Source organism: Puma concolor, chromosome C1 (assembly GCF_028749965.1).
Source record: "Puma concolor isolate L17-30 chromosome C1, mPumCon1.1.hap2, whole genome shotgun sequence".
NCBI lineage: Eukaryota > Metazoa > Chordata > Mammalia > Carnivora > Felidae > Puma > Puma concolor.
In genome coordinates this window covers 72,627,393-72,653,480 of record NC_141674.1, presented here as the reverse complement: position 1 = coordinate 72,653,480, position 26,088 = coordinate 72,627,393, and the positions used below count along the sequence as shown (strand labels likewise).

General features: G+C 36.4%; 1 protein-coding gene across 5 annotated transcripts in view; it reads left to right on the top strand.

The window, feature by feature from the left end:
• The window catches only part of COL24A1 (collagen type XXIV alpha 1 chain), a 404,519-nt gene that overhangs the window by 349,708 nt on the left and 28,723 nt on the right, over positions 1 to 26,088 (top strand). For all 5 annotated transcript variants that reach the window (XM_086717446.1, XM_025934829.2, XM_086717444.1 and 2 more), the window contains 8 exons: positions 5,061 to 5,168; positions 6,947 to 7,054; positions 7,149 to 7,202; positions 7,768 to 7,830; positions 11,263 to 11,316; positions 16,995 to 17,030; positions 25,664 to 25,699; positions 25,804 to 25,830. In XM_086717446.1, the coding sequence (XP_086573572.1) occupies positions 5,061 to 5,168; positions 6,947 to 7,054; positions 7,149 to 7,202; positions 7,768 to 7,830; positions 11,263 to 11,316; positions 16,995 to 17,030; positions 25,664 to 25,699; positions 25,804 to 25,830 (486 nt within the window). The remainder of the gene's footprint in view (positions 1 to 5,060; positions 5,169 to 6,946; positions 7,055 to 7,148; positions 7,203 to 7,767; positions 7,831 to 11,262; positions 11,317 to 16,994; positions 17,031 to 25,663; positions 25,700 to 25,803; positions 25,831 to 26,088) is intronic.

Genomic DNA, 26,088 nt, shown 5'->3' with positions numbered 1-26,088 from the left:
TTTCCTTTCCAGATCTTTCCATTCAATTCCAGATTGAAGGCAAATTTATACGTAAACTACTCTTTCCTTTCCCCACAGGGAAGTCAAAGTAAAAGACACGGGATCCCTCTTCTTTTCTTAACTGACATCGATTAAATAAAACAATACAACCATATTACCATGACAGTTTCTGATACATAGATGACAATAAGAAGTAACTCTTGTGGCTGATGTTATTGTTGTTGATTACTGACCCAAGTACTTGTTTCTTTAGAATATCAAGGATTAAGCAGTCATTGGTTTCAGTCCAATCAAAACTGACACTTCCTCCAGAGTTTATTGGTTTCATCATCTGTGAACAAATTAATTGTGGTTTTGTTTACATTTTAAAATTCACTCAGAATGACTTACTCTTTGCTTCTTGGTGTTAGACAAATCATTTGTAAGACATTGGAAAGAATGCCTAGGCATAAGCATCTGTTTCTCTTGAAAGCAAAATTACTCATCCATCTTTGTGTTCATAATAAGAAATATTTGTTCTCTACTTGTATGAAACATTGTTTGGAACTTTGTACAGAACACTCTGCTACTATCCTCAAATTTCTCTCTAAGAAACCAACATGAACAGTAAATGACTTGGAACATAGTCATTGTGCTGTGCTAAATATGTGATAGCACTGCAAGTAAAGTTTTTAGTTTTCAGTTAACCCTACGGACTAGTTCTAGGGTCCTTTTTATTCTCAGCTAAAAAGACCTATTGACTTCAGGAGCGTTCAGCAGTGTCTGAATGTCCATTGTCCATGCGTTACCCAAAAGATACATTTTTTTTTTTTTACTGTTAGCAAATAAAGGTCTTAAAAATTGCCTAAAATTACAAGTGAAGTGCTAATGTTTCAGAATTTTGGAACGTTGAGGTATCCTCAAATTGTCTAGGGTAATCTGTCATATTATATCCTCTCCCTGTGGCATCTATTAGTTCTATAATACATCCAAGGATAGGCTATTCACAGCTTTGCAAGACAATCCACTTTAAAAAAAAAATCCTTACATTTCACCTAGTTTAACACTGGACCTAAGTCTATATATTAACCTAAGTCTGTATGATTTTTTTTTCCTTGCTTACATACCCTTCCTTCCATCTTTTATATGACCTTTTAGAATCTGCTTTCTCTGCAGGCCATTGGTTTCTTTACATTTTTCACCTTTTTTTGTTTTTCGTGGAGAGGGCACTATTCATCAAAATTTGTTTTTGAGACTTGCCTTTTCTATAAAGTCTTATTTCTATTAGACACCTGGCCATTGGTATGACACCTACATCTTCACTAAACATTTTGAAATTTTATCTCAAGGTCTCAGGTGACTGACTGGATTTGCTTTCATTTGCATTAATGAGTTCTAAAATGGCATCAAGTCCCGGGGCACCTGGGTGGCTCAGTTAGTTGAGCGTCCTACTTCGGCTCAGGTCATAATCTCACAGTTTGTGAGTTTGAGCCCCACATCAGGCTCTGTGCTGACAGTTCAGAGCCTGGGGCCTGCTTCGGATTCTGTGTCTCCCTGTCTTTGTTCTTCCCCTGCTCAGCTGTCTCTCTCTCAAAAATAAATAAAGATTTAAAAAAAATTTTTTAAATGACACCAAGTCCTGAATCCAGGATTTGTGTGGCAGGGGGAAAGAAATAGGATAGAGTACATACATCCAGGGTCCTCAAATTCATGTGACAAGGGGAAGGAAATAGAGATAAGTGCACTTAGGTTAAGATGCAAGCAATATGTAAGAACCATATAACCACCTGAAACTTAAGTTCACAATGTGGATCTCTCTCTCTCTCTCTCTCTCTCTCTGTGTGTGTGTGTGTGTGTGTGTGTGCGCGCATGTTCTCTCTGCCCCACCTTCCTCTCTCTCCCCATCTCTCTTCCTGTCTCTTTGTCTCTACCTCCCCTCTCTCCCTCTCTTTTCTCATTTACTCCCCTTCTCTCCTTCTCTCTCTCTTCCCCTATTTTGTCTTCATAACGGTTCCTTACAAATATCAAGAACCACTACTGTAGAGAAATGACGAGAGAGAAAATGGCTAATGTAGATTGGGACAAAAAAAGTTTAAAGGTCAACCTAGGAATATGAACCTATACTCTGTAGGCATCTCTCTCTATGTGTCCAGCATAGTACATGGCACGTAGTGGTATAGAATACATTTACATTTATTACTATAGTGAGTTTTGTGGTCATGAAGAAAATCTACATAGAAAAGGTAATTCTTTAACTATGTTGAATTATTCACTGTAAGTAAGAAAATAAAAAGATATGCGATGATATAATTTGGAGGAAATAACTTGGAGAAAAAAGGAAAAATACTTTAGTATTATATTCAAAATTGGCTTTATCTTTAAATCCTATTCTCCCAACCAGGCCTTCTACAAGAATACTCTCTTTAGCAAATCATCTTTCCTATTACATTTGTAACTTTAAGGGCAATATCTTTATCTTATGATCCAGTTCTACTCTACTTTATCAGTAATTCCTGTTTTGATCAGCACCAAAAGTAATTTCCCCTATTCAGAACCTCTCTAGAATTTGCTTTCTATCTCTCTTCTCATCTGGCAATTTTTAAAATATTTCTGTATTTATTATAACTGTTTATATAATTACATTTTATCCTTTTCACTTAATGTTAAGCTCCTTGAAAACAAAAACATATTTATATTTGTATTCCCCATATGGTTTCCCATGGTACCTTCCTTTCACATAAATGGTATTCTATATTATCATCAATTTTTTGCTGAATGCATGAAAGAATGATTGCACAACCCAATTTAGTATCCCAGGAATCAACTGAGAAAGTAGTGGTCATCTAGAACAAAGGTCAACAAATGTTTTCTGTAAATATTGGTAACTATTTTAGGCTTTGCAAGGCAAGAGGCAAAATTAAGGGTTTTATTTAAGAACTTATGCAACAAAAGATAAAATAGATTTTCAGTAAGTTTTTCTTCATGCAATTCAAAATAAAATTTGGCACAACTTTTTGTTGGTAATACAATTCTAGTAATGAGAAAAAATGGAATTATTTGTGGGAGGGAGATAACATTTAGCTTATTACAGTTCCATATCATCAAAATTTTCTTTTTATTTGTTAATGCTGACCTATAATGAGATTTTGCATGTTTTACATACTTCATCTTTGAAAATTCTTTTCACACAGATAGGTACTACCAAAGTCACAAACATATGATTTTAACTGTGCCTATTCATTGCTTGGAAGGAATTTATAAAATTCTGTTAGAATCTTCTCTTGATATTTGCCTTCTATTATGTCATTACATTGCATATTATTCATATCCAATTGGACTTTAGGTGAAAACTTCTCAGCTGCACAGTTAAATGGATTTTGAAGTACACAAATTTCTTGCCTCTAGTGCTAAAAAATGCTACTGGCAGTAGCTGAGCTCAGAAAATCTACCCACTACAAATTTATGTGGAAATGACGGTCTCACTTACTGTTTTAATTCTTGACACCAATAGGAAATATATAAAAGTTGCTTCACATTACTTGTGATTTGAACATTAGTTGTCATCAAAATAACTTTACCACACGGGGTGGCTGGCTGACTCAGCTGGTGAGAACATGTGACTCTTGATCTTTGAATTGTGAGTTTGAGCCCCATGTTGGGCATAGACATTACTTAAAAAGAAATGATTTTACCACAGTACATGCTTCACAAATAGGCATTTCCTTGCCTTGTAATTTTAGGTTGAATTCATTGATAAACATTATAGGGTCTGTAGCAAAATCTAATATCTGAAGTCACTCATTATTCAATAATAGAGGTTGAGGGTGGTTCTTCTCATTCAAAACAATTTCAATCTTGGTCTCAAAATAGCTCAGTAAAACTTTATCCCTGCCAAGCCATCAAATTGCTTTGTGATAGGGAAAATGAGGATATTCAGGTTCTATTTTCACACAAAAAAATCACAGAATGGATGAAGGTTGCAAGAGTCAATGGAGTTCACTGTTGACAATACTTGTTCAACAATACATGCTAGATTCAAGTATTTTCCTCAGTGTAACTGATGGTGAATAATAAAATGAATATCCCTAGCTTTAAGTACTGTACATTTTCACAATTTTTGTAAATTTGTCCAGTAAATCTTCGTCCAATGCTTTGCTATCAGTTTTATCACATTTTAGCCGATTCCATTTGAGGTTGTACTGATTTAGTGCTTTAATGTCTTTGAAAATTTCCTCACCTATAGTCAATTACAAACTGTTCATATACGTTAATTCTTTAGTCACTTTAACACAGCATTGACTCCCCAAATAAACAACTGAGTTGTAATGCTAACATCTGTCAGTTCATCAAGAGGCAAGGAAAACCATTCCAAAGCATTTACCTTGTTTTTTAATTGCTTATTGATGCTGCTCTAATGTCTTCAACATTTCAGGCCATTGTTCTTGCCAAAAGGCTAACTTAATCTTAAACAAGTTTACTTTGGGTACATGATTTAAGTCATGTCAGTAAGTGACTTTCCTTGCTGGGCTAACAAATGAACCACTCAGAAACTCTAAAAAAAAAGTTTTTAAACTTTTTAAATTTTAATTGCGATATGAGTGACATAGAGCTTATATTAGTTTTAGGTATACAACATAATGATTCAATATGTGTATATATTGAGACAATGATCACCACAGTAAGTCTGGTTAATATCCATAGAATTTTTTTCTTAAGGAAACATTAATCAGTTATTAGAGTTGTCATGCACACCCAAATATAATACAGAAAGTTAGAATACAATGAACATACTTTACACCTAGGCTATTTAAGTCAGAAGGTACTAAGAGACTGTACTGCCTCAGTATTTTCATTTTAAATACCTCAGACCATTATATTAACTATAATTAGAGACTTTAGGTAGGTAAAAACATGACTTAAATATTTCACTTATTTGGGAAAGAAGCCCAGGATAACTCTCAAACCTGAGCAGTGTGTCAACAGTAGCCTTTCAGAACACCAACGCCTCCTACAGTTACTGAGCCTCTGGATGAAGTTTTAGGAAATACCCTCAGTTTTTATTTCTTACCTATGTTATTTAGGGCACCAGAGGCAGCCCAGGAAGAACAGGACCAGCTGGGTCTCCAGGTCCTCGAGGAGCCAAGGGGCCATCAGGCCTTCCAGGAAGCCCAGGGGTTCCAGGCCCAAAGGTACTTTAACATTTTCTTCTGATGGATGAGGAGCACTACTAACATGCTTATTGTACCTGAGTTCATTGGCTATATCACACAATGGTAAGATTAATCATTTTTTTAAAATTTGACCAATAATAACACATTAGGAAAAACAGTGTATGGCCTTGACATACTCATCTCCTGTGATAACCACAGTGCATGTAATTTGCCAGAACAACTCATTAACTCAGAACTGGCAATGCTTTGGGGCACTTGGGCAGCTCAGTCTGTTCAGCATCTGTTTTCAGCTCAGGTCATGATCTCACAGTCTGCGAGTTCGAGCCCCACGTCAGGCTCTGTGCTGACAGCTCAGAGCCTGGAGCCCGCTTCGGATTCTGTGTCTCCCTCTCTGTCTGCCCTTCCCCTACTCATGCTCTGTCTCTCAAAAATATATAAACATTTTTTAAAAATGCCCTTTGACTCATTCTGTTTCTTCTTGCCCCTCTGTCATCTACCTTCTCCTCCGAAAAAAAGAGAAATCTTATTACTTCTGGATTCATACTTTCTTAGATACACTTTCTATCCCTCTGAGTCTGAACCTAACCAACCAATTTATAAACCTGATAAGAGTAGAGCTTATTTCATAGAGTCAAAGTGATCGTAATTAAATCCTGCATTGAATGGAATGTTGTCACATGTCAATAGGCTTTCCAAACAAAACCTGTTTCAGAGCTATCTCAGTGCAGAACTGACCCAGACAACAAAGAGATTAGTCTAGTGTCTAAAGTGATTTCATAAAAGCCTAGGATTGAGACGTTGTCACCGTCATCATATTACCTTTTAACTTTTCATAGTTCCATTTCTAAAGAATGTACAGATATTCTGATCCATATGGGTAAACTGGAAATGACTCATCCCTTTCCACTAAAATTCAAAGTAGTTGAACAAATGCTAAAACTAGGAAAAGAAATAAAATTCCTCTCTTTAATGTGTGAATCTGCAATAAAAAGGATCCATATTTGTCAAGTCCCAAAGCTATATCTTTGTCTTCAGACGGTGAAAGATAATTTGCTAATCTTAAAGAATCTTTGATCAAAGTCTACCAAGCTTCATTTTTCATTAACTTATCTGCAAACTCTACCTGATTATTATTTTTAGACATGGTGTGAAAGATATTTCAACTTTCACTTGAAAAACAAAATAAAAGTAAATTTAGAAAAGACTTAACCTTTGCAAATAAAATAATGGCGATTGAGTATATCATTAAGTGGAATTTTAGAGGAGATAAAGGGAATTTATATCAAAGGAACCTTGAGAAACAGGTAATAGAAATTTCTTAATGACAGGATTGAAAAGACAACCATGACAAAAACCAGGGTTCACACTTCAGGAGAATCTGCTTTGTTTCTTGTATAAGCTGAATCATCTCTGTATGGTGAGAAGAACACAGCAAAATAACACCAACTCAAATACAGTGCACATTCCGTCATATGTAATATACAACCCACACACACACCGCACATTCACCATTCTCTCGTTAGCCCCACTGCCTTCTTTCTAGCTTTTAGGTACCCCCTTCCCTCTTCTTTCCACACTTACGGCCATAATCCTTGGAATTTTCTTTCCCCACTGCTACACGTATTGTTCATTATAATCAAATATTACTTATGTGGAAAATATCAGTAGGAAGAATGACCATGCAGAATTTGATCTCCTGAGTGTCCTGTACTATACCTAAAGATGGACTTGTATTTGGGTTTCAATTATGTTGGTAGATTCTAAAGTCAAGATCACCTTTCTTTTTTTGCCCATAGGGCGAACAAGGACTACCTGGACAACCTGGAATTCAAGGTAAAAGAGGCCACGGAGGAGCACAAGGTGATCAAGGACCACGTGGAGAGCCTGGCCTTAAAGGGCAGCCTGTATGTGCCAACTCAGAAATTCACTAAGTATTATTTTTCTCCAGATCAGGCCACCGTTGCACAATAATGATGATCGTATCTATTCACATTGCAGGGAGAACATGGTGTCCAAGGTTTGACAGGTTTCCAAGGATTCCCAGGCCCCAGGGTACTTTTACATGTTTTCTGCTATTCATCAGAAAGATGTTGAAATACCAGTGTTTAGTCTCTGACTTGAGTTTTTGTATATTTTAATCTGTAAAATTTCAGTTGGTACAGTTATATGTTTGAATTTTAAATATGTTAATTTAAAATTTGTGTAGCTATAGATTTCCCTACCAATTTTATTGAATAATTTGCTTTTGTCTCCCTCACATTCCATTTTCCCAAACATTTTATTGTGAAAGTTTTCAAACATACAGCAAAGTTGAGAGAATGGGTGAAAACCCGTATACCTATTACCTAGATTCTACCATAGCTTTTTACTCCACTTGCTTTATCATGTATCTATCTGTCCCTCTCTCCCTCTCTCAATTCACTTTGGTGTACTTCAAAGTAAATTGCACACTTTAGTACAGTTCCTCCAAAGCACTCAGCATGCACATCTTTAACTATCCATTTACATTCCATATTTTCAGAGCCAACTCTTAATAAATTGTTACAAGATTATTTCACTTGTAAAATGTCCATATAGAATTAAAGATTTTGACTTTTTATTTTTATTATATTTTTAGGGTCCTGAGGGAGATGCTGGCATCATTGGAATATCAGGTCCTAAAGGTCCCGTTGGACAGAGAGTAAGTATAAAGTCATTGTACTTGCCCAGAAATTGTGTGTCTTTGCTGATTGCAGGAATCAGCATTAAGAACTCTGAAATTGATATACTCCAAATTAATAACTTAATAAAATGACTTTTAAGATAGAAACCCATTAGATCACATGCAAGGGTTCTCAGCCTTTTTCAGTTCACATACTAATTTGAGCAAAAGACCCCATAGACAACCATATTCCTAGCTCTTACTTACAGTACATATCAGAATTAATGTTGACACTGGATAATGTATTTATTAACTTACGCTCCGAACAAAAAATAAAGGGTTTCATGTTATCAGCATTAATATAACCAGAGACCAGAGACCACACCCATGCGCCATGTGGAGGAGGCTTGCCTATGGCCAGAGCTCCTCACCCCACACTTTGAAAAATATTTCCCAATACCAATGTTTCCCCAGCTCAGGGGTGGGTATCCCTAGAGAGTGATGAGGAACTGCTTAAAGAGTTGCGAAGATTGGGGTCCGAAGAATTCCAATTAGCTGGACGGTGCCTGGAATTGCAAACTATAGCAAATATAAATAGGGATAGATAAGCCATCAGCAGTTTTTGTTGGTGTGTTTTTTGCTTTTTGGTTTTGTTTCTGTTTCTACTAACCAGTCTCCTAATTGATGAGATGATGTATAAAACTGAAAAGAAAACAAGCTATAAAACATCCAGCTGTGGTTTGCCTGCAGCAGTGGCACCCCCTAGGCTAACTGCAGCTGCCAGGGCGAGGGTGAAGAGAGCAGAGAGAGGCAGGAGAGTGGTCCAGAAGTAGGAGAAAGGAGTCGTGAAAAACCTTACAGCTGAAAACCACTGTCTTACACAAAATATTAAATGAAAAGTCAAATTTTTGAAATCCTGCACCCTTTCCCCAACTCTTAGCATAAATTCTTTTCGGTAATACAAAGGTCAGTGTTGTCATGGGACGTGGTTATTTAAAGACCCTCCTCAGCATTTCTTCAGGTGCAAATTTATTAATTATTTTTATGATTTCTGAAGAACTGTGGAAAGTTAGGGCTTTTATATAAAGCCCTATTCTTGATTATCCACAGGTGAGTTATATGTGGACAGGCTTCTCTACAATAAATATTGCTTTGAAGTTCTTATGTATGTTAAGTTCTCTACTAATTAAACCCATTCATTCTAGTTTTATTAAGTTCTCAATCAATTAATCCTTTCTTGCTACTCAAAGAGAAGTTGGTTTCCTGCCTAGCATCTGTTCTAAGCAGAATCTTACAAAGTGCTGGGTCTCTGTCGGCCAGGGTCTGAGCCTATACTGCTTTGCAGCTCCAGAAATTGTATCAGTTCACCAATGGTAAAGTTCTGATAACTGCTTACAAATACTAATGCATAAATGCAGCTATCTCTTATTAAGTCATTATAGATACAAGCGAAAGTCATGATAGGTTAATGTTTTGTAAGAAACTATTATGTACCAGTGCTCAGTGCGTTACCCTTAGATCATTTAATCCTCATAAAAACACTGCAAGAGATGCTATTATCCCCATTTTTCAAGTGGGCAAACGAAGTCTCTGAAAGGTAATTTGCTCAAGGCCATGGGTGGCAAGTAGAAGAACCAAAATTTTAATCCACAGCTGAATGACCAAATAATATGTTACAAAGTTGCTTGCTAGTTGTGTAATTAGAATATAGAATGGATATTAAGTGGCTAGTTCTTGCTCAATAATCAATAAATACTTGATGATTAAATAAATTAAATTAATTGAAGTAGGAAATCTGGATTAATTGTCCTCCATTTCAAAGATTATTTATGTAGTTAACTGGCACCAACCATTAAAATCATAACACCTCATCTTTCGGACACATTTAAATAAACATAGACAATTTTTTTTTGCTGTTCTGATCTTTGTTTTCTAGAGTTCATGAATACCTCTCCATTCTTTTAACAAATCATTCTAAAGAGTTTGATCACAGTCAAGTTCATTATGTTAAAGCTTTGTTGACTTTTTTTCAGTGATAAACCAGTCTAGGGCTTATATTTGATTAGGTTAGGAAATCAACTCTCTTTATTTGATTGTGGATCTTTGAGATTTAGGTACCATATTTACAAATTATCACTTAAAGTCAATCCTTGTGTTTAAAAGTGATTCTATTAGATTTACTTTTATAGCACCAGCTAATTTCTCTCATTCTAGGCTCATTCTAGTCCATCTATTGATAGACTCCATGACATAATGATCTCAACTGATAGTATTTTCTGCACCTTAGCAGGAGTTGGACAAAGAAATCCTATTAGATATCTACATTTAAGTGTTCAGGTTAAGTGTGAGACTTCTTTCTAGACTGAAATTTGCTGCCAGTGGAATTGGGCATGGAGTTTGAGGGAAAATAACTAAATCAGGTGTTTTGTATTCATAAAGAAGCAGTAATTCAGACAGAGAAAGGAAAATACAGTATGATCTTATTTATATATGGAATCTAAAAAATAAAACAAACCAACAAAACAAAGCTGAAACAGACACGTAGACATATGGAAACAAACTGTTGGTTACCAGAGGAGAGGAGGAGTTGGGAGGCAGGCAAAATAGGTGAGGGGAATTAAGAGTTACAGACCTCCAGTTATAAAATAAGTAAGTCATGGGGATGTAATATACAGAATAGGAAATATAGTCAGTAATTATAGTAGCCTCTGTCTGGTAACAGGTGGTAACTAGACTTATTGTGGGGATCATTTTATAATGTATAAAAACATGGAATCACTGTGATGTACACCTGAAACTAATAGAATATTGGATGTGAGTTATACTTCAGTTAAAAAAAAAAGATATGTTCCATATTTAGTTTGGGAGGAGTTCACCAGATTGGGCTTATTCAAGGTGATCTTCATAATCAATAACAGCTTACGGTTTCAAAATCATTTTTCTCATTTAATTCTAATAATGGCCCTATGAAGTATGCAATCTTATGTAACAGATGGAGAAACTGAGGTTGGTCACCTGTGATGCTCTGTGTTTCGTTCCCATACTTTCTCTCAGTTCCATGTTGCATGTCCCTTAGACATCTCCTTCAACATCTGTAAAGAAAGTTATTCAAAATTTTTGTTTATCATTCTATATGGTCTTCTTTATGTAAAGTAATTGCATTTGTTATGAAATGACCCACATGTAAAATGGCATCATTGAAGTTATATCACTACATGAAAATTATAAGGCTGATTTATGTTTGTTAGAAATTATACAGATGTAATTCTCCCGATAGGAATCTATAATGTACAGAATTGTGTCACATGCTGCAAATCAAAAGTACTATGATTTCTCCTGATTTTATGATATTTTTAATAAAAATTTGAATGATGCAGATATGGACTGTTTTACCATTGCACAAGAAATTTTCTAGAATTTTTCTTCTTTATACCGGCAGTGAGACTGACTGATGTTCTTTTACCCCAACAGGGAAACACTGGCCCCTTTGGCAAAGAAGGTATAATAGGCCCAACAGGTAGAACTGTAAGTTTGTTACAATATAGGTCTTCCTTTTCTTTTTCATATTCTTGTTTTTTCCTCTTTAATCCTATTTCTGGAGTAATTCAAAAAGGATCACGCTGAGTGTTTGAGAAGCCAAGGGCAAAAACAGCTGTTATGTTTTCATCTGGAAGGTGATTACTGAGAACTTAGAGATTATATGTGTAATGAGGAAGGTGTATATAGTGAGGTAGACACTTAAAACTGTGGAGTAGAGAAAGGAAAATAGAACAAGGGAGGTGGGTCGAGCATTATTAGCATAGAGGTGATCACTAACGCACGAAAAAGAATCCATGTTCTGAGGGAGAAAGTATAGCAAAAGGCAGCCAAGATTTGAGTATTTGGAAGTGTCCACTATAAAGTAAAGAGATAGTTGGTGGGAAAAACAGGAAAAAAAAAAAAACAGGAAAAAGCAGGAAAAACAGAAAAGCACAAGGTTCAGATAGGTGAGTTTCAAGAAGCGAGTAGTTAACAGTGATCTTTAAGAAAATAAGTTACAGTAGAAGATAAAGTACATACTTCAGTGAGGAAGGAACATTTAATAACTTTTGTCAAATTCTTAAAGAATTTAAACATTTAATAACTTTTCTCAAATTGTTACAGAAAACGTTTGAAGTAGGTATTATTTGCATTTAAGACACAGGGAAACAGATTAGGTTCATGGAGGTTCGCCTAGTTATTCAAGGTGGTACAGCTAGTGAATGACATAGGTGATGTTTCTTCCTTCAAGAACAGTGCTTTTCTCCTCCTTTCAAGGTGCATCTGGAGAGGACTGAGGTAATTAGTAGATACCAGTGCCTTTATAAATTTGACAAATAAAACAATGGTTGGTGAAGTCATGGGAGAGTTTTACAATACCAACAGTAGTGTAAAAATACAAAAGAAAGAACCCAGTAGATAGGGGCAAATTGAGACTTGGGGAGGAAAGGTGTATTCCCTGCAGGGAACCAATATTTTGAACGATTTCAAAGTGTTATGTAGAGAGACATAGAGTTTTAATATATAAAATGGAATGTTTCAGGTATTAAGTCCAACTATTCTCTTTGATAAATTAGGGAAGAATTTCCCACCAAAGTTGCTGAATTTTTGATTTTACAAATATGAAATGTATAAGTCAACACTTCTCTAGATTTTCAGCATTTACTACTCAGAGCTATATAGTCTACGTGGGAGATTTTAAGTGGGAGAATTCTCATATTTTGGTGGGTGGTTCTTCAATAAGCTAAGGAACACATACTGTTTTGATTACTCAGTGATTGTTCTGTTCTGTCAAAAATGTGAAATATCAATTGGTCAAGGAAACCATGATAAAGAAATGGCTCAATTAAAATACCTCACTGTGTTTTGTTTACAGATAGTTCTTAAAAGCCCTTGTAATATTCAGCATGCGCGTCAAATTTTTTCCATATTCTATTTTTTCCATTCTAAGAAGAAACTTCTAAGAAAAGTTCACTATGAAAGAATAATCACTTGAGAGTGGCCAAAACTTTGTGGAAAAAAAAAAATAGTGGTGGGGGATGGAAGACTTGCTTTTGCAAATAAGGAAACATTACTTCAAAATCATTGTAAATGAAACTATAGGGTATTACAAAGGAATAAACAAATCGATGAGTTTAACAGGCTAGAGCCCAAAATTAGATCTTGGAATATATAGGAATCTAATTATAACAGAAATGGTGTATCAGGATGATTTGGGCTGTAAGTTAATAGGAACCCTGAATCAAACTGGCTCTAATAATAAGGAAATTTGTATCACATTGATGGGAAGCCCAGAGGTAGGAAGGGCTTCGGATTTGGCTTACTTAGTGATTTTGTTATGTTGTCCAAGACCAGGTTCTTTCCACGTCTCTGCTCTATCATCCTGAATGTGATCTTCATAATTGGGCTTATAGAAAGATGACTACAATTTCTCAGCAATTACATCCAGATATAATTATCCAAAGTGAAAACTGATCTATAGCCCTATCTTGGGAAAAATTAAGTTTTTTCCAGAAGCCTTCCACTGCATTTTTCCTCATGTCCATTGATCAGCTACATGTCCATTCCTATACCAGTGACAGGAAAGGGAGATGGAATTACTTTAAGTCACAGCATTACTATAAGGAATCAGAAAACTATTTCACCCAACTTTTTTTTTATCTTTTTTAAAAAGACTTTAAAGTATAAAAAACAAATCTAGAAAGCTGAAGTATAGCTTAAGGGTTGAGGAGACCTTTATTTGTTTATTTATTTATTTGTTTGTTTTTAATGTTTTTTAAATTTACTTTTGAGAGAGAGAGAGCATGAGGAGAGGAGAGGCAGAGAAAGAAGCAGACAGAGGATCCAAAGCAGGCTCTGCACTGACAGCAGTGAGCCCTCTGTGGGGCTCAAACTCACATACTGTGGGACTGTGACCTAAGCCAAAGTTGTATGCTCAACCAACTGAGCCATCCAGGTGCCCCTGAGGAGACCCTTTGTATAAGAAAGGAAATCTGAAAACCACAAAAGAACAGAATATGTATTTGAATACTTGAAAATTTTAAATTTTGTATGGAAAAAGTGTCCGTAAACAAAATGAATATAAGTTGGGCAAAAATAATTGCAAAAGCATACGAGTTGATGTATAAAGAGCTCTTACAAATTAGTATGAGAGGGGTGCCTGGGTGGCGCAGTCGGTTGAGCGTCCAACTTCAGCCAGGTCACGATCTCGCGGTCCGTGAGTTCAAGCCCCGCGTCAGGCTCTGGGCTGATGGCTCAGAGCCTGGAGCCTGTTTCTGATTCTGTGTCTCCCTCTCTCTCTGCCCCTCCCCCGTTCATGCTCTGTCTCTCTCTGTCCCAAAAATAAATAAACGTTGAAAAAAAAATTTTTTTTTAAAAACAAATTAGTATGAGATAGAAACTCAATAAAAAATTGAAGAACAAATCCCAAGGGTCAATAATTATTTGGAAGGATGCTTTCCTAACTTACAGTCACATAAATGCAAATTAAAGTAATAATGAGATATTACATCTAACCTCTCAGAAGGGGATTAGGGAGAACAGTACTCATCATCAGTAGAAATGTGAATTATAGCCTTCATGGAAGGATATTTGTTAAAATATAAGTACATATACCCTTTGACCAATCAGTTCCACTTTGAGAAATTTGTGCCATAGAAATTAAGTACTCATAAATTATAGAAAGTTTTTTTCACAGTACTGGCTATATTAGGAAAAAAAGTTTGAAATCACATGAATGTTCATCTGTAGAGGAATGGTTGAGTAAATAGTGGTCTAGCCATTTCATAGAATATTATGCAACTATTGAAAACAACTAGTTATATCTAGTTCAGTGGACTTGTGGTTGTTCATGCTGTATTGTTAAGTGTGAAAAATCTGATTCACAGAAGAGTATACAATATGACATCAGTTTTATAAAATATTACCAATCACCCCATACATACATTAATATATTTGTCAGTATTTCATCAAAAAAAAAAAAGTATGGAAAGGTATGTACCTACTTGTTAATACTGGGCTGGAGGTGAGGGAGGGTATTAAAAACAAGTTCTATAGAGATATCTTAAAAATTAGTTCTTGTGGGGGGTGCACCTGGGTGGGTCAGTCAGTTGAGCATTTGACTTTAGCTCAGGTCATGATCTCATGGTTTATGAGTTTGAGCCCCGTATTGAGCTCTCTGCTGTCATCTCAGAGCCTGGAGTCTGCTTCAGATTCTGTCTCCCTCTCTCTCTGCCCCTCCCCTGCTAGCACTCTGTTGCTCCCTGTCTCTCAAAAATAAAATGTTAAAAAAATTAGTTTTGGGGGGCACCTGGGTGGGTTAGTCGATTAAGCGTCTGACTTCGGTTCTGATCATGATCTCACAGTTGATGAATTCAAGCCCTGTATCAGGCTCTCTGCTGTCAGCACAGAGCCCACTTCTGATCCTCTGTCTCCCTCTCTCTCTGCCCCTCCCCCACTTGCACATGTGCTCGCTCTCTCTCAAAGAAACATTAAAAAAAAATTTTAATTAGTGTTTGGAAGTTACTATCCTGGTTTAAAATGAGTGAATAACAGGGGCACCTGGGTGCCTCAGTTGGTCGAGCACCCAACTTCAGTTCAGGTCATGATCTCAGAATCTGTGAGTTCAAGCCCCGCATCAGGACCTGGAGCCTGCTTCGGATTCTTTGTCTCCCTTTCTCTCTGCCCCTCCTCTGCTCACGCTCTGTCTCTCTCTGTCTCAAAAATAAATAAAAACATTTTAAAAAATGAGTGAGTAACAAGATAGGAAACACACAAAAAAGTAATATTAATGGTGAAATAATGAGATCGTATTTTTAGCCTGCAAGATTAACAAAGAATTATAGTACATGGCATGTGTCAAGACATACAGACTCCCATATTTTGCAGGTGTGCGTGCAATTACAAACACTTTCTGGAGGACAACTTTTATGGAGTACAAGGATATTTATCACAGGGTTATCATGACAAAAATTAGAAATAATCTAGTAGAGGGGCGCCTGGGTGGCGCAGTCGGTTAAGCGTCCGACTTCAGCCAGGTCACGATCTCACGGTCCATGAGTTCGAGCCCCGCATCAGGCTCTGGGCTGATGGCTCAGAGCCTGGAGCCTGTTTCCGATTCTGTGTCTCCCTCTCTCTCTGCCCCTCCCCCGTTCATGCTCTGTCTCTCTCTGTCCCAAAAATAAATAAAAAAACGTTGAAAAAAAAATTAAAAAAAAAAAAAAAAGAAATAATCTAGTAGAAAATTCAATAAAAATATTATCATTTGTTAAATACTAAGTAAGCATTATAATTATCTAGGGACATGTGGATTGATATGGAAAACATCATAAAATATTGTGAAAGTGTAAATTCAGGTTTTTGAAAAGATGAAGAATATTATCTTTTTCAAAATAAAAAAATACATAAATAATTTCCACAAGGATGAAAACAAAAATATTAACAGGAATTTCTAAAACAGTAGGTTCATCTAACAGCAGACTACACTTTCTTGTCAAGTGTACGTGGAAAATCACCAAAATAGACTATAGTTTGAGTCATAAAAAATTTTGTACTAAACTTAAGAGAACTGAAGTCATACAAGGTATGTTTTCTGGCCATAATGGAATTAAAGTAAATATCAGTAAATTGGAAAGATAATAAGAAAATCTACAAACACTTGAAAATTAAACCCCACACTTCTAAATAATCCATGGATCCAAGAGGATATCTCAAAGAGAGTTAGAAATATTCTGAACTGGATGAAAATGTATACAACATATCAAAATTTGTGGGATGTACAGAAGGAGGAATAGAAAGAGAAGGTGAAAAAAAAGGCACCATCCTAGAAACAAGGTTTTCAAAGGCTAGGGAAGACAAAGATTAGAAGAATTTAATCTGGTAACTTCCCTTCTAAGTGGTTTGGTATTTGATTGTCAGATCAGCTGTTTTGATTTAAGTGCCTGTTATCCCTGTCTCACTCACTTCGTGGATAGTATGATAAATCAATAAACTGTTTTTGTTTTTGATTTTGTTTTGCTTTGCTTTACTCAGGAAAAGGAAACTAGAATTTATATAAATTTACTCAATATGTCTTGCTGGATAGAAAAAACAAAAACATAAGTTATCATGTTTCTGTGTATAGCCTCAACTACATTTGATAGATAACTATCAATAGCACTAAACTAACATTTCCTGTTTTCTTGTAGGGACCCAGAGGTGAAAAAGGCTTTAGAGGTGAAACTGTAAGTTTAAATTTATGGTTATATTATCACTTGTCACTAGGCTATATAAGTTCCATGAAAGCAAGGACCTTGTTTTATTATCTTATTATTATTATTATTATTATTATTATTATTATTATGTCTCTGATACTTGTGAAATAAAAATAAAATTACAGTTTTTCAGAAGTAGAACTAATCTAGATAGTACATTACAGTGAAACCTGATAACCCCTAAACATATTTAAGAACCTGCTGATCAAATTCTTGCCAGATCACTGTGTGAAATGGCATATTTGCCTTGTCAGGCATCAGGCATTTGCCTTGTGAGCCTTCTTCACCAGTGCTGGAATAAGAGGACTGCCACATCGCCTCAAGGATATACCCACTGTGTTCACTCAGTGCTAAAGAGGTGCAAAGCAGAAGCATATCAATTGTTGTATATTTCAGCCAATTGGAAACAATTGTGAGAGGATGGACAAAAGGTACACGTAGCACTTTCCAGCACTAAGTGGCTTACACTGGCACTATTTCCTACTTTTCTGGGATGCCAATGCTTCCAGGTTAAAGAAGGTATTTTGTCAAGAAGCCACTTTCCCAGCAGAGATCCTGCTGAACTTACTAAAGCAGCAGCCATAAACAGAGAGCAGGCACAGAGTAATATGAGGGGGATTAAAACCAAGTGCAGAAGGCAAATAAGAATAAATTTAAAGGTTGCAGAAAAGTCTTGGCTTAAAAGATAATGAAATTGCATTGACAGCTGACATTGCTTGTCACCATAAGGTGTGCTTGGGGTCTCAGAATAAGTAAGTTGCAGTTATATTAATTAGCTGAGAAAGGAAATGTATGTGGTTTCAGAGAGGCTAAGAACCCACAGAGGGCTTCAAAGTAGATGTTTTTCTTTTTCTTTTTTTTAAGATACTATCTTTAAGTAAACTCTACACCGACGAGGGACTTGAACTCACAACCCCAAGATCAAGAGTTGCATGCTTTACCAACTAAGCCAGTCAGGTGCCCTAAAATAGATGTTTTTAATTTGCAGAAATGTGGCCTTCCTATCTTCTCAGCAGTCTTGCTACAGCCAAAAGCAAGGATATCTGTACACAGTGAAGTCATATTTCCCAGGAGGAATGGAAAGGGGAAAGGAAAAGTAGAGAGGCTTGGAATTAGTTCATTTTCTAGACTTGTCTGTCTCCAACTGTCTTCCTGACCAGTTCTCTCCAAGTACTGTGGCTGGAACGTCAGCTTTTGTCAGAGTTAGGAAACCTCAAGTACTTCTGACAATTTCACAGGCATTTCACGTGAAAGAAAATTCAGTGGCTCTGATGGCTTGCAAATTCAGCAGATTATGCCTGAAATTTTAGGTTGCACTGATAGACATATGGCACCCAGAATAAAGCAGGTGGTAACACCAGTCAGGCCATCCCCAAAGGGGAACATGGACAAAATTAAAGCATATTCAGAGAAAGGCTGTCTCAGATCAGTGGTGTATCGAGGAGCCATGTCCTAGAAAAACCAGTTGAAATAGCTGGGATGTTTAACCCTTACCAGACTCTGCAACCTTATCATCCCTTTCCTTGTTCTCATTGCTCTCTCTTTGCTTCCTGGGTTTTGCACCTGCTTTTTCTTGCCCATGTTTTTTATCCCTGTAGTTCCTATTTGTGAGGTTGTAATTAAGTTAATTTAAGTTAAGTGACATTTTATCCTCAACCCAACTGCCACCTGTGGACATAAGAACTAGTAGCCAGGACCTCGTACAATGCCTGGCAAGTGTTCCCCAGTCGTTTCTTAAATGTCCTCTTATCAAAGAGGCTTTTTCTGCCTAGCCTGTGTAAGATAGCAATGTGCCCATCTGCCTCAATTCCCTGTCTTTTCTAAACCTGTTTCTTTACCTGTTTTTTGCTTATTATATCTCTCCTCACTAGAATATAGGCTCCATGACACAGATATTTTACCTGTTGTTCGTTTTAAAGCTATGTCTGCAACACCCAAGATAGTACCTGTGTTGTATAGTTGGTGCTAAATAAATATTTAGTAAATTACTGGTGAATAAATTAGAAAATATTTGAGGTTTTGGAACATGATAGCTGTCTTTAAATATTTGAAAGGAAGAATACGTATAATATGAGTAACTCTAGAGAATAAATTTTAAATTATTTACTTACTGAATTGAATTTTCAGTTTCTGTGCTTAGCTCCCTCACAGACAGTGAGCTCCGTGAGACCAGGAAGTATGTTTGACTTGCCCTAATTCCAAGCCCATCACAGGATTTAACACATAATTAACGCAGAATAGATACTGTTAACTAAATGGATGGAATGCTGAGGCTGATTCCAGCTCAATATAATAATGAGCTGCTAATATAATAAGGCACTGCTTTAAAACAAGATAGTTTTACATGATAATGAATGCTTGTCTCTAGAAGCCTAATGACTATCTTTCTGAGTTAATGGACTGGTAGTTTTGCACTGAGTAGGGAATTAGAATTTATACCCTCAAAGTCCCTTCCAGCTGTAAGAGTTTATGATTCTACATAAAAGAAAAATAAGCAGATCCCCCAAAAAAGAACAAAGAAAGGCATAGAACATAAGGAAGAGTTCTTTAAAGCAGAGATTAGCTCCTGTCAAGTCTAATTCCTATTCTGAATTCACACACCTCTCCCACTCTTTATCACTAGCTCTTGTGTCCAGATTGCCATGATGTCTCCTTGGATTCCTGACTTCCTAGTGTTCCTTCCACTTTTCTCCACTACAATCCGTTCTCTACACAGCAACTAGAGTGATACCATTAAAGCATAAACCAGATTCTATCACTCTCCTCTTTAAAACCTTCCTATGACTCCTTCTTGCACTTAGAAAAAAATCCAAATTCCTTACCTTTCTACCATGCCCTACAAGAACTAGCCCTGGTTGGCCTCTCTAAACTCATGATGTGCCCCTTTCCCCTTGCCACCAAGCTGCTTTTGTCTCTATTCTTTGGAACATGCCTTCCTTTTACCTAGAAAACGCAATCTGTTCCTCACACGATTGGTTCTTATCTCATGCTTCAGGTCTCGCCTCAAATACCATTTTAGAAAAGCCCTCCATGACTGTTCAGTCTCACATTCCTGGTCATTCTCTTTCACAACATCCTGTTTTGTTTTCTTCATAGTAGTTAGCAGTATTTGAAATTATTTTTCTGTTTCCTCTGCTAGAATATAAACTCTAGGAGAGCAGGGAACTTTGTTTGATACATTGGTTATCAGTATCCAGAATAGAACCTGCTATGTAGTGGGTAATATTTGAGAAATGAATTAATAAATAAATAAATGCTGTTCCCTAAAATTAAAAGTTAACAAGTATTTTCAATTCTGGCTGGTAAAGTAGCATTTATTGAATTGATATACTTACTAGTCTTTTGCTCTGTTGATTCCCATAGCTCTCTTCATAAATAAAGTACAGACTCCTAGTACAAGGAAGGGGACACAGCAGCATTTAGTATGGGTAATAACATTAGCTGTTGAAAATGTGCCACATTAGCTGTGGCACATTAGAATTTATTGGTTTATTCTGGTTTTTTGTTGTTGAATAACTGGTATTAAATATCTTTTTACCATCTATTTTCTTTTGATTCCACTATGGTTTAAGGAACTTTATAAAAGTAATTTTTGGGGCGCCTGGGTGGCGCAGTCGGTTAAGCGTCCGACTTCAGCCAGGTCACGATCTCACGGTCCGTGAGTTCGAGCCCCGCGTCAGGCTCTGGGCTGATGGCTCAGAGCCTGGAGCCTGTTTCCGATTCTGTGTCTCCCTCTCTCTCTGCCCCTCCCCTGTTCATGCTCTGTCTCTCTCTGTCCCAAAAATAAATAAACGTTGAAAAAAAAATTAAAAAAAAAAAAAGTAATTTTTTAATTCCTAGAGATCATCTGCAATTAATTTACTCCATAAAATGTGCAATTAAACCATAATCTCGAAAAGCTTAGTAACATTACTTATACTCTCATTAGGATTTTTTTTCAGTATATTCTACAGGTTTGTTTTAAGGGAATGATTTAAATAATTGAATGCCTGAACACTTCTAGCTATTATATTTCCAAATATCCTCGAGGGGGTCAGCCTCAAATAATACCAGTACATGGGGCATTTTTGGAATGAATTTTTATTAGCGAAGATCTATTGTATTGAGACAAATATGACACTCCACTCTTTTGTACAAAGATCAGAAACACAAGAATCTATCAAGCGGGCTTTGTAAATCTTATTTTTAAATGTTCCGTGAAGCTGGCATAAGAATTTATAAAGTGTGCCATTCTTACCAATTTATAAAGCTATGCCATTTTTTACCAAGACCAAATAATGATTCATGCCTTTAAAAAAAGGGCTACAGCTCATGAAACAATACATGGGAAGTATCCCTTTTAGAATACATGCAAAATATGAGGAAGAAAATTGATAAAACATTTGAAAATCACAATTTTGAAGTGAACCTTAGAGATTGATCTTTCACCAAATCTTGTTACAGTTGAGGTATCTGAGATCCAAACGTGCAACAACTCACTCAAGGAAATACAGTTAATTAGGTATAGAGACAAGACCAGAGCCCAGGTCTCCCGATTCCCACACCATTGTACGTTTCTATTAATCATCATACCTCTCAAAAATAAGTTTAGGAGCAACTTGGGTAAGGAAGATGGTATGTATAGACCCCTCACCTACATTTAGAATAGTCCAGCCATTTACATGGCAGATTCCACGTGAGTCGACTCCTAATTTGTAGTTATCCTCAGTGCCTTACAATTCACTGATTCCATCCTAATCACATTACTTCTAATAATATTATTTAATATTACTAATAAACTCCCAGTTAAACCCTCTAAATCAGTTGTTCTCAACCAGGAGCCATCCCCCCACCACATATACACCACAGTAGACATTTGGCAATTTGTAGGTCTCTACTTGGTTGTCACAACTGGGAAAAAAGAAGAGTTTCTAGTTACACCTACTGAGTAGAGACTCAGGATGCTGCTAAGCAATGGAAGCTTCTCAATTTATAACTGAGAATAAAGAAGCTCTCTGTACCTAAGCCAGCCTAAAGATTATGAAATTAAATCAAGATTGCCTTCACAAAAAGGCAAAGTCTAACATACTCAGGTTCAAAGACATGCACTTATCAATATTTTTTAAAGTGTAAGAAAAAATATGTTACCTTTGAAGAATCAAATGTAAATTCTGGGATTAAATGGAAAGAAAGTCTATTTCCAATGGTTGGGTTTTGACTATGGCCAAATAACCATCGTAATCATTTACATAAATTAGTTTCCCTTTAGGAAATTAACATAGACAATCATGGTTTTATTATAAACTGCCTTTATAATAAACTGATTCATATACTTTTTTTAATGTTTATTTTTGAGAGAGAGAGAAAGAAAGAAACAGAGCATGGAGCAGGGGAGGGACAGAGAGAGAGGGAGACACAGAATCCGAAGCTCCAGGCTCTGAGCTGTCAGCACAGAGCCCGATGCAGGGCTTGAACTCACAAGCTGTGAGATCATGACCTGAACTGAAGTCAGACACTCAACCGAATGAGCCACCCAGGTGTCCCTAGATACTTTTTTATATAGTAGCTAGAGAGAGTGAATCACTTTTTCTTAATGGTGGACTAAAGGAATAGAAAACTAATAAATGTTATATTGTTGAATAATATTTTGTTTTACTTGGCTAATTGCTTCATTCTAGACAGTTGTTTTCTTAGGGCTGTCTTGCCCTGTCTTGTTTGGTTTTAAGTATTTCATTTGATGACATTTGTGATGACTTGACTTGTTTTGTATAACAAGCTGAAAAGAAACAATAAAATCTGCAGTAGAAATAGTTTCTTCTTTCTGTGATAATTTCTTCTTTCAAAGTCACAGATAAGATATATTTTTTGTATTGAACCACCAGTGAGATTTTGCAAATGTCAGAAATATGCTAAGTGGGGTTAAATGTCAATGGTTTACTTTTACAGTGTTGTTCCAGAATAGAGAAACTTACAAGCCAAATTCATTCTGAACCTCTATATATTTAAAAAGCTATCTTTAGGGACTCCTGGGTGGTTCAGTTGGTTAAGCATCTGACTTCAGCTCAAGTCATGATCTCATGGTTCATGAGTTTGAGCCCCTCATCGAGCTCTGTGCTGACAGCTCAGAGCCAGGAGCCTACTTGAGATTCTGTGTCTCACTCTCTCTGCCCCTCCTCTGCTCATGCACCATCTCTCTCTCTCTCTCTCAAAAATAAATAAACATTAAAAACAATTTTAAAGGCTATCTCCAGCATTGCCTTTCTGTAATTTATCACGTAGCTTCTGCGGTACAAGTTTTGTACATTCTTTACTTGAAATCATAATCATAAGCCATGCAAACTAAGAAATGTCCAGCAAGCATGGTACTGGAGTGCTCTATCCTTTTTAAGTTACTGTTGTTTGCTCTAGTTTTCACAGTATATTTAGAATCAACAGCTCTGGAAATAATTAATGTAAGTCAAGCATGATATCAACATTATTCAGATCTCAACTGAAGAGAGATCTTTTGTCATCTTTTAACCATAATCTGAATTTGGCTCAATATGGTTTTAACATTCAGTTGACCATCAAGTAAGTTAAATTTTGAGCATTCTTTTTTTTAATGTTTATTTTTTGTTTATTTTTGAGAGAGAGAGAGAGAGAGAGAGAGAGAGAACAAGCACATGTGCACAGGGGAGGGGCAGAGAGAGGGGGACAGAGGATCCGAAGTGGCCTGAGCAGACATTCTTAACAATGATTACTGTTGTTTCATTTTTAAAAAATTCAACATAACCTTTCACATTTTACTACATACATTTTAACTATTCTAATTTCTAAATTAATACGAGGTAATTTTTTTACATTATTCATCCATTCAGTTGCAATTTTCAAACACCTACTATGAAGTAGACACTATTCTTGTTCCAGGAAATGAAAAGGTGACTAAGACACTCTTAAACATCCCTAGGGATTTTTCCACTGTGTTATGTCCTAGGAAATGGAGAAGTGGTTATTTGAGCATGAGGGAGGTGGCTGGGGATGGGTGAGCAAGGTAAGTATAGAGTTTTAAAGACATACTGGAAGAGGAATGAGAGTTACACAGATAGAGGAGGTAAGGGGGAGCATTCCTGGTCAAGGAAATAGCACATGCAAGAGAATGCATGTGTGAAAGAATTTTGAAGATGCAGAGATCCACAAGTAGTTGGTTATCGATGGGGTGTAGGATGTGTTGGGGAGAGTAAGTAGAGGTGAGGCCCAGATCTTGAAGAGGAGGTAGGGGTGTACATTGATTAAGAACACATACTTTTGAGGTGCCTGGGTGGCTCAATCGGTTGAGCGTCTGACTTGATTTTGGCTCAGGTCATGATGCCAGGGTCATGGGATCTAGCCTTGCATCAGGCTCTGTGCTGAGTGTGGAGCCTGCTTGGGTTTCTCTCTCTCTCCCTTTGCCCCTCTCTCCCACTTGCACACTCTCTCTCTCTAAAATTAAAAAAAAGAACATATACTTTTATGTTTGATTGACTTCCATTTTAATCCTAGTTCAGTCCCTTATTTGCTGGTTGCCACTTTCTTCACTGTAAAATGGAAATGTAGCATATGAGTTGGCGTACAGTTAGTTCTCAGAAAGTGAGCACGCACCTTGGCATGCAGTAAGTTCTCAATAAATGGCAGCTATCACTTTAAGGAAGTTTACATCATCTCTAGACAAATAAAGAGCTATTGAATCATTTTAACTAAATAATGACCTGATTAGATTTCCATTTTACAAGCACAGTGTAGTTAGCATAGTAGACAGAATAAAGTCAGAATGTCATATTAGGAGTCCAGGCAAAACATGGTATCTTAGTCAGCTTGGGCTGCTATAACAAATTGCCATAAACTGGATGGCTTAAACAAGGAACATTATTTCTCATAGTTGTAGAGGCTCTGAAATCCAAGATCAAGGTGCTGGTAGGTTCAATGTCAAGTGAGGGTCCTCTTCCTGGTTTGCAGACAAGGGCCCTCTTGCTATATCCTCATATGGTAGAAAGAGAGATCATCTCTCTTGTGTCTCTTCTTAGAAGGACTCCACATAAGGGTTCTACATGATCTAATTACCTCCCCAAAACCCCACAGCCAAATCCATCACACTAAAGATCAGGGCTTTAATATGTGAATTTGGGGGGAACACAAACATTCAGTCTACAGTACATGATTAACACTAAACTAAGACTGTTACTATGAATATGGTGGTGAATTCAACAGTAGTAATCAAATTATAGGTGGATATTGAAGGAAAAGGAGGTATCTAAGAACACTAAAATTTTCATCTTTGCTGATTAGGTGGATGGTATATAGAAATAACAGGAAAAAACATACTTAGGCAGTATTAACATTTTAAAATATTATATTTATAATAGATTTTTAAAATGAACAAATTTATTGTCTAGTATCAATAAAACATGAAAGTAAATATCCAGCTTGTTCATTATTGTGTGTGATATTTGAGTGCAAAGAGCATATAGCTTCAAAATATTAAAACAACTTTGAATCTTAAGAACCTGCCTCACATGAAAGGCAGTGTTAGGGGTTGAATCTTGGTTGTCTTGTTTATACCAAACCATATGCATAAGATACATATTATACTTTATCTTCATGTCTTCTAGGGTCCCCAAGGGCCAAGAGGTCAACCAGGGCCTCCAGTGAGTTTATTTACATTTATATCTGTTTACTGTTGATGCTTATATGCTTGCCTGGTTTGAGATTATCTACTGACAAATTCTTTTTAAAATTTGTCATGTTATAGGGTCCACCTGGAGCACCTGGCCCAAGAGTAAGTTTTCGTGGTTTTGTTTACTTTATCTTCATATATTACATTAAAGCTTTTTAAAGCTTATTCTAACTCCCTGTTTAAAAGGTGTTTCTCTTCCTTACCTCTGTTTCTTTTGCTAATCTGATATAGACCCTCCCCGGGTATAACAATGAAATCTAAGCCTCAGACTCAGACTTCTTGTCTTTAAAAAGAGGATGGTCTTACTTTCTTGGTGGATTTGAGTTTTAAATAAGAAGTAAAGGGATGTCCTGGTGGCTC